The sequence below is a fragment of the Mastomys coucha genome, unplaced genomic scaffold (genome assembly GCF_008632895.1).
Source record: "Mastomys coucha isolate ucsf_1 unplaced genomic scaffold, UCSF_Mcou_1 pScaffold20, whole genome shotgun sequence".
NCBI lineage: Eukaryota > Metazoa > Chordata > Mammalia > Rodentia > Muridae > Mastomys > Mastomys coucha.
Window position 1 is genome coordinate 123919056 of NW_022196903.1, and position 9136 is coordinate 123928191.

General features: G+C 39.5%; 1 protein-coding gene across 2 annotated transcripts in view; it reads right to left on the bottom strand.

Moving 5' to 3' along the window:
* LOC116099684 (killer cell lectin-like receptor 5) overlaps nucleotides 1-8247 on the bottom strand; it is a 38943-nt gene extending 30696 nt beyond the window's left edge. The window contains exons 1-3 of one of the 2 annotated variants that reach the window (XM_031383616.1): nucleotides 8075-8247; nucleotides 6250-6330; nucleotides 5174-5392 (exon numbers count right to left, since the gene is read on the bottom strand). In XM_031383616.1, coding sequence (XP_031239476.1) covers nucleotides 5174-5392; nucleotides 6250-6330; nucleotides 8075-8186 — 412 coding nt within the window. In that variant the 5' untranslated portion in view covers nucleotides 8187-8247. Of the gene's footprint in view, nucleotides 1-5173; nucleotides 5393-6249; nucleotides 6340-8074 lie in introns of both variants that reach the window. The other variant, XM_031383615.1, reaches the window with a different exon arrangement.
* Between the last annotated feature and the right edge of the window lie 889 nt (nucleotides 8248-9136).

Consider the following 9136-nt stretch of genomic DNA (forward strand, 5'->3'; position numbering starts at 1 on the left):
TAAAATCTATCACTGCTTCTTGCAAAATCTGTCAGAAGTCTGACCGCAACTCAAAGTATCATAGCACCCATTTTCCTACCCATCAGGCTAGAGGTTCCCTTCCTGGAACTGACTGGCAACTTGACTTTACCCACATGCCCACTGTCAGGCGTGCCAAGTACCTCCTGGTCTTGGTAGATACCTTCTCAGGGTGGGTAGAGGCATTTCCCACTACTAACAAAAGGGCTCAGACAGTCTCTGATCTCCTCCTCCGAGAGATCATTCCCCGGTTTGGTGTCCCAACCTCTCTCCAATCAGACAATAGTCCTGAATTTACTTCCCAAGTCTCTCAAATCTTATCTAAGACTCTAGATATCCCCTGGCATTTTCGCATTCCTTATCACCCTCAATCTTCTGGTAAGGTAGAAAGAATTAATCACTCTTTAAAAACCACTCTTGTTAAGCTGTCACAAGAACTTCACCTTGATTTGGTAAAACTCCTACCTCTGGCTCTTTTCAGGTTATGAGCTCTCCCAAAGTGACCTCTCCTCATCTCTCCCTTTGAACTCATGTATGGACGCCCAGTCCTAACTCCTGGTCTTTCACCTAAATGCTCTCCCCTCCCAGACCATCTACTTACTCCATTACTTTGCCACCTCTGTTCTCTCCTATGGAACTTTACTGACCACCGTCTACCTAGGCCATACACTGTCTCCTATCCACTACCTATCAACATTGGAGACCAAGTCCTTCTATCCCCTCCAGGTCATCGACCCTCACCTCTCTCAAGTGGCAGGGCCCTTTTAAGGTAATTCTTGTGATCCCTACAGCTGCTAAACTCGAGGGACTCTCTCATTGGGTCCATCTGTCTCACCTCAAACCTTTCATTCCTCCACCTAAAAATGACTCTTCTTCATACACATCAATCTTAACAAGACCATGCTCTATTAAACTCCAGAGGACAACGAGATCGTCTACCTTATCCCCAATCCCAGAAAATGAGACTCCATTCCAACAGCCGAGCTCAACCTTACTGGATTAGACATGGGTTTCTCATCCTCCCCGTGTTGTTCACTTCTATCCAGGGTAGCCCTTATGTCTGGAGATTTGAGGTTCAAGAAACCCCCAGAGATAACAAACAGTCTTTCCAAATAGGGTCAGGAAACTGCTCCATAGCTGGATGCCAAGAACCAATCCAAATTGCCATCATCCCGGTGTCTATAATGCCATCTAAATATTATGATCTCTATACTTGCTTTCTCTTCGACCAGACAGAAGAATATTGTAGAAAATGGCCAGACGAATATGGGGGCTGCCCATATTGGTCTTGTCAAATACATATGCTAGGATCACGGATCAATCATTTCTTCTATCAATATCGCAAGACACTTTTTTTCTACACACAAGATCCGTGGGATTCCAGGTGGGAGACAGGAGTCTTTGGTAAGCTCTATCGTAGAAATCAGCCCGGGGCCCCAGTAAGTACCATCCATATTCAGAGAAAATATGTCTCAGTTTCCCAATACCTTAATATTGAAAAAGTAGGAGAGATAATCAAACACTCCTCTGAGGTCCTTATCTCTTTGACATCACCCCTCATAAATGGTACTAACTTGTCCTTTCGCCTTTTACTTCAGACCTTGACCTTGGCATACCAACTCCTTAATGTTACCAGACCTGGATGCTTTAAAGAGTGCTGGTTATGTGTACCCCCTGGAACTAACTCACAATTGTCACTTACAGCATCTCCGGTGATACTGCCAAGTAACGTTACCTTACCCTTTGTCAGCTGCCCTGTCTCCAGTGTTGCCATGACTCCATACCTTACTTCTGTCCCTCTCTTTGGTGTGGCAACATGTTTTAAGGCCTCTGGGACTCATTCAGTGGGAATGCTGAGCTCCCTAGACTGCAATAGAACCATAACCCTTGATATGTCATCTTTGCCACAATGCCCTATAATCCAAAATGCATCAATTTTTTGTGGCACTCAGATATATCATCGTCTACCTGCTAGCTGGTCAAGAGTTTGCACATTAGTACTTCTTTTCCCTGAACTGGGAGTGATCCAGGGAAACAAACCCCTGCCAATCCCAGTTATAGATATGATAGCTCCCCAACATAAGAGGGCAGTCCAAGTTCTGCCACTCTTGGTTGCTACAGGAATAGCCATAGGTGTCGATACTGGAGTTGCAGGGATAACAACTTCCATGATCCAATATAATACATTCACTTCTCAGTTTCAAAGCGATTTTCAAAAAATGTCTGAAACTGTGCTTACTATCCAGAAACAGATCGACTCCTTGGTAGCTGTGGTGCTTCAGAACAGATGAGGACTAGATATCCTGACAGCTAAAGAAGGTGGTCTTTGCCTGTTCCTCCAAGAAGAATGTTGCTTCTATGTCAACCAATCCAGGATAGTAAGAAATAAAATCCAGGAGCTACAGTCAGACATAAAAAACTTCAGAGACCACGAGACCTCCAGTTCTGAGATTTTCGAAAACCCCATATGGAAGTGGATACTCCCGTTTGTAACTCCTCTCCTAGTCATCTTCCTGGTGTTATTATTTGCTCCCTGCTTCATTAATCTTGTCACTACATTTCTTCAACGACAAATACAAAAAAATTCTAACCAAACTATCAATCAGCTCCTGTTACGGGATTACCAGATGCTGCCCACAGATGAGCCACTATCCACAGAAGAACCTGATGCAAACATTTACCAAGTGGATCTTGATGGTGAAAGCCAGCTACCCCCATTGACAAAGCCCCTAGACAGCAGGAAGTAGCCTAACAGACACGACGCCCTCATTCCCTTTTCATCATTGGCTTCCCCTTCCCTTTTTCTTTCCTTCTCTTTATAATATCAAAAAGGGAGGTATGTTAGCATTCAGAGCCTGTGGCGATACATGGGTGGGTCCACAGACCTGTTGCCAGGACAACAGCCACCATATTCCCAGAATCCGTTGGGGTCACCTCCCACCTTTACCTGTGCAACTACTATGTCACAACCCATATATATGGGACAAATCCTCCATCTTGCTCTCTCTCTCTCTCCCCTCTCTTTCCGCGCCACTACCCCCTACTCCCTCTCAATTAAACCTCTTACATGTGGAACTGTCTAGGCCTAGTGTGGTACTTCCAGACGCGACCGCTGCTGCTCCAACACATCAATGGACTTAACCATGGCCTTGTGGAAAATTACTAGCTTACACATACAGCCCTGAGAGAAGATGTGTAGTCTAACAGTAAGAATATTTGTGGATGTGGGGGACACTGGTTCCAGAGACTGAAGATTGCCACCTGTCTTTCAGAAAGCCCCCGAGGCTCTTCCCCACTCCTTGAAGCTTCTTGTTTATGCTTGTATTGTCATCCCTGAAGTTAAGTTTTCAGAGCTTGATCAGACAACTGTCTTGCTCTCATTCTTTGGGCCTCTTGTCCCCCCTCATTTTCTCTCTCCTGCCCTAGGTCCCTGCTGAATGCCCTGCAGGTCAGGGCATTCCAAGTCATTCTGGGCTACAAAATGACATCATGTCTTACAACAAACCCAAAAACAAGAAACTGACCTATGTAACAAACATCATTAAACTTGAGGATGGTTTGCAAAGTGAAACACACTGGTAGTACGACCACATAATATGATTCCATGTTGATCAGGTTTCTAAAAAAAAATCTCAGTTCTATGAAGCAGAGGTTTGTGATATACCAGGGCCCAGAGGCAGGCAATGAGCACTTGCTACTCAGAGGAACTTAAACTGATGACAGAATTCTAAATATGTAGTAATGCATTGGGCCCACACTGGTCCATACCCTTCTGTGCACTTAGAGTTGCACCAAGATCTGTGATAAATACTCTTATCTTAAGAGAAATAAGAGACATATGAGAGAGGTTTTGATGTAGGTAGTCTGTTCTCCTGATTATGTTGATGCTTTCAATATTGTGCCCACATTTCCAAATGTTAAAAGTTGAATACATTGGAATGTGTGGAATTTGGGTTTCAAGATCACCTCAATGTGAACATTTTGTTTATAGAGGAGCCGGGAAGTCTATGCTCTATTAAGTAGCTTTATTTCCAACTTTCATTTTTCTGTGAAAAGGGATTAATGTGTAGCTCAGGCTGGCCTGGAATTTTCTGGGATGTCCTTATATTCCTGAATGTTGTAATCCTTCTCCCTAAACCTCATATTTATAGGAATTATATCATTATGCTACCCTTTATAGACAATTAAATGATTTTAAAGTAATGACACAAAAACTTTTTCATGGGTATGGAATAACTCAAATGTTAGTTTGGAGATGTTTTTCCTGTAACAAATTTTATAATGCAGCAGTTTTAAATATATTAATCCTGACATAATGAGAATCATCACATCCTACTATCACAGAGTGGTGAGATTATATACAAGAGTTCTTCCTTATCTCCTCAGTTGAAAAAATGTTAATGATGATTGATTGTGTCAGTTAAAATGACCAATCACATTGAAGGGTAAGAAAGGTTCCTATGACACTTGATCTTTTTATCTTGCTAGCTTCATCACTCTGTATAACAAATGCACCCTCCCTGGAGCAGATGTGGGAACTACACTATGGTTGCAGCTCTGTGTGCACACTGTGGGGAAGTTCCCATGTCTGCTCCAGGGAGGGTCCCCTTGTTACAAAGAGACCAAAACTCTCAAAACAAGTCAGATGGAATTCAGGCACACACACACACACACACACACACACACACACACACACACACACATATACACACATACACACACACATGCACACACAAATGTGCACAAAATTATTTTTATAACTGCACCCATGTAAATACTCTAAGTCCATTTTAGCATAAGTAGTTGATAAATACACTCTTACTAAAAATTTCAATGTTCTGGCAGCAACAAAGCTGGAGACTCAGATTTTCCCATAGACCAAAACAATCAATTCTCAGGGTTACTGATTTGTAATTCCATCCCCAGGGAGCAGTCCAAGTGCCAAATAGACAATGACATCTAGAAACTATAAGATTCTCCTAATCCAAACATGGATTTCTGGCTTTCCAGGCCCCTACATGAAATAAGGAACCCCCAAATGATTAACCCAGAGACCACCAGCATCTTAAGCAGCTGGTTGGACTTCAAAGCTTCCAGAGAAGAAATAATAGATAATAACGCAGTTCTGTATTCCTGGTCCTCCCCTGCTACATACCTGGGTGCTGTGAGGAATCTAAAACAGCCTTGGTTTCGCTGTACCATCTCTTCTGTTCTCTGTTGAGGGATTCCAGAAGATCATTGTCTGGACCACACTCTATAGACTTATTTCTCATCATTTCTTCCTTTAAGTCGATGTCACTTTGCATGGTGGTACAGTTATGGGGGCAGTTTAGAGTTTTCTGCAGTTCATATTTTTGTTGACTATACTGAAAAACTGAATTAGTCACAGATACAATATCAAAAATGCTTATAATTAGTACATATTGAAATTTCAGGTTAGAGAAAAAGCTTCGTGTTGACAGCTAGCACATACCAGTACTGTAACAGTTATAAATGAGCACTTCAATTAACTCATTATAGAGATACACATGTCAATTTTTCTCTAAGTTAATTTTACTGTAAATTAAATGATACAGCTGAATAAAATTATACTGGAAGTAACTTCCCACCATTTCATTTTGCAGCAGAAATTTACTAATAATTATTAAGTAAAATATTCAGTGAATACTTAACACACTATGAAAATGTAAACTAAAAAACCTGTTAAGATACGGCACAGTTCTTATTGGAGCATATGGAATGCAATATATTCACATAAACAGTTATGTTTTAGCACAGCCTGAAAGTGTTTTCCTCTGTTAATGTAGAGAAATCCAATTAAGTTTAACCTTTAGGGTCTCTGTACATATAAAGTCTTTTTACTTAAGCATGACTTCAATATACATTGAAGATATACAAAAAGGTCACCATTTCTTGCACAGCTGTTTCTCAAAAAATGTTTACATTAGATTCACAATCACCTGAGGTCAGAAAGTAGACGATCATCAAGTCCTCAGAAGGAACATGGCCAAAAATGAGACAGAACATGGGACTCTCAACATCCCCAGAGCTAACAGATTAGTATGAAAGAGAACAGAACACTGCACAATGTCTGGAAAAATATAACTCCAGAGATTCTGACTCATTGCCTGATTATAGACAGCACAATGGACAGCATGTATACCTGCATAGTTAATGTCTAAAGCTATTCTTTAGGCAGAAGGGCAAAGAAGGTGTATTTCAATTACTCACTGTTTGTCACAAACACCGCAACAAATACCAGCTGAATGGAACAGAGGATTCCGATAGATATAACAATCAGCTGCCAGGGGACTAAACACACTTAAATTAGCAAAACAAAGCAAGAAAATCCCCATTGGTAGACCAGATCGCAATACTAATTAAAATTTGTCTAGCATGGAAAGAAAGGAAAATTTTGCACAAGTCTATGATATGAACTAGCTGAAAATGTACACTCAAAATTGTAGATTTCTACCTAAAATGTATGCACTCTAGAAATCCTACAGGTATGAAATCTCAAAAAAAATTGAACAAGGCCTTGGCCTTGTATTGTGAATCCTGACTTAGCTTAGAAGGAGCTAGATGACCAGCCAATTCTATAGGAACGTAAGTGCATTCTACAGAAGGCACTTGAGGCTTAAATACAATCCAAGTAGAAGATATCAACATGGGGCATGCAGTCCATCAAGAAAGATAACTGAGGATGGAGAGGAAGGAAAGAGGGATGCATGCATATTTTTGAGAACTGGTAGGGAACCACAGTTGTTCTGGACCTGATCTGTGTACATCCACATCCTTGAAAGTGCCTATAAGTCAATAATCACTTTTTTTTCTGTAAGATCAAAATTGCTCTATATAATACTAAATATTTTGGTGTATCTAAGGTATTTGGAATCTGAAAGTTATGATTCTTATTCCCATTATATCAAAAAAGAAAAAGATCTCAGCTTGGATCACAGCTGTGGCAATGTGTACAGAATAACTAAAAAGGATTAAAATTGAGATTTTTCTCAGTTTCATTAATAAACACAATCATTCTTTGATATTTTTGGGAGCTCACACTTTGGTTTACTCATTCCCCCACACACTCTAGTCCTCTCATCCCCTCTTGCTTCAACTGCAACTTTATTCTCAGGAGGAAATTTCCTCTTCCTCCTGAACAACTGCAACTGTTTTTGCTTAGTTGCATTATATATTTGGATATTTATGACTATTAAAACACTTTCGTCAAGAAAGAAAGTATTGTTTCTAAAGCATAAGCTTCACTTCCTTAGGATTTTGTTTCTCTAGAACATTTGGTGTTTTTCCAGATCCTAGTTTTTCTATTAGTTTTAAAGTTTAGATATTTATGACAATTAAAACACTTTCTTTGGGCATGAGAGTATTGTTTCTTTTGGGGGGGGGGTTTCGAGACAGGGTTTCTCTGTGTAGCCCTGGTTGTCCTGAAACTCACTTGGTAGGCCATGCTGGCCTTAAACTCAGAAATCCACCTGCTTCTGTCTCCCAAGTGTTGGGATTAAAGGCAGGCGCCACAACTACCAGGTGAAAGTATTGTTTCTAATGCATAAGCTTCATTTCCTTAGGAGTTCGTTACTCTAGAACATTTCATGTTTTTTTAAACACTAGTTTTTATGTTAGTTTTAAAGTTTTCAGAGTTCTTCTTGACTAAATAATAAAAAAAACCTCCTAAAGTTTTCTCACTTCTTGATTACCAAGAATTTTTTTTTCTTACAGAGTCTCATTGTTCTAATCAGGCTATTTGATTTTTTCCCTTACCAGCAAGCATCTAAAAGGTAGAAGAAGGGTTACTTTTTTATTTATGTGTTTTCTTTTTAATTTTAAAACTTGATTGCTTTATTTTTTAAACAAGTTTTGAACAATTTTGTACATTAGTACCCTCCAACTAATATTCTTTTCTTCCCTTTCACTCTCATGCATAACTAAGCCCAGATGAAATGGAACATTATAATTTTCAATAAAAGCCAGTAGGATATTTTTGAATTACTAAAAATTTAAAATACATTAAAAAGTGATTTTAGACACATAAAGCCCTCACCTCTGGGGCCAGCTTTTCTAGGCCTCTTAGCCTCCTCAAGCCTCACCTGGCTTTGCATCCCTGAAGACTTGTGAAATCTCACAGTTGAGAAAGCGACCTCTTGCTCACTCATCGTGGGAGTATGCAGAGTATGTTCTCTGTTAAAATATGTCCTTGAGTGATTTCTAAAGAAAAAGTTAAAATGTTCACCTTTAGGAAGGTACTTGGATCTGATGATAAAGAGCGTTAGGAAGGAGTGGGGTCTGACTAACTCACTCAATGATCCAAACACCCTGACATGGACTGACCCTGATTTCCATTGCATGTGAGAAACCTTTTCAGATTTGTGTTAAATTTGTTTATATTTCCAATGGTAAAAGCAATTTCTAGGATATATGGAAGAATTAAAAATTTACTATTAAGGCATTATAGTATTCATACAGCCTGTTTGTTCGAAATATCCAGCACATAAAAAATGTTAGGTAAAAGTTATACCACTGAAGAAAATCATTGAAAAAATTTTAAACAATTCAAGTAACAAAACATCAAAAATTTAGAAATAAATAAACCTGTTGATTTAAAATTATTTACACATTTTTATAAACACATGAATGTTCAATGATATTTTAGTCTTTCTTTTTTTATATATATGACTCTCAGTTTCTCGTACACTACTGCAGGTGACTCAAGACACATAAATATCTCTTGAGTTGAAGCCCCAATCACCTGAGATGTCCAACCTCTCCACCCAGCCACAGTCTACACATTCCTCTCCATGCTTGGACCAGGTAAGGTAAGTGGATTCATCCAGAAAAGATTCTACTGAGTGGGATAATTTAGGCTCAGAAAGGCAATAATGAATATCCTCTCTCATCTGAGGTTACTGGCTCAAAGTCTTCAGAAATAATTTTTTATCGTTAGTAACTGAAGCAACCAGGAAAGTAGAAAGGGGACTCTGCCAGTAGGGTATGGGAGCAATGGAGAAAGGTGTATAGATTACTATAGAAAGATACTATCTCAAGTCATTCCATCTACACTGTCATGTCACATATAACATACTCATACATAATGTTGCAAGAGGAA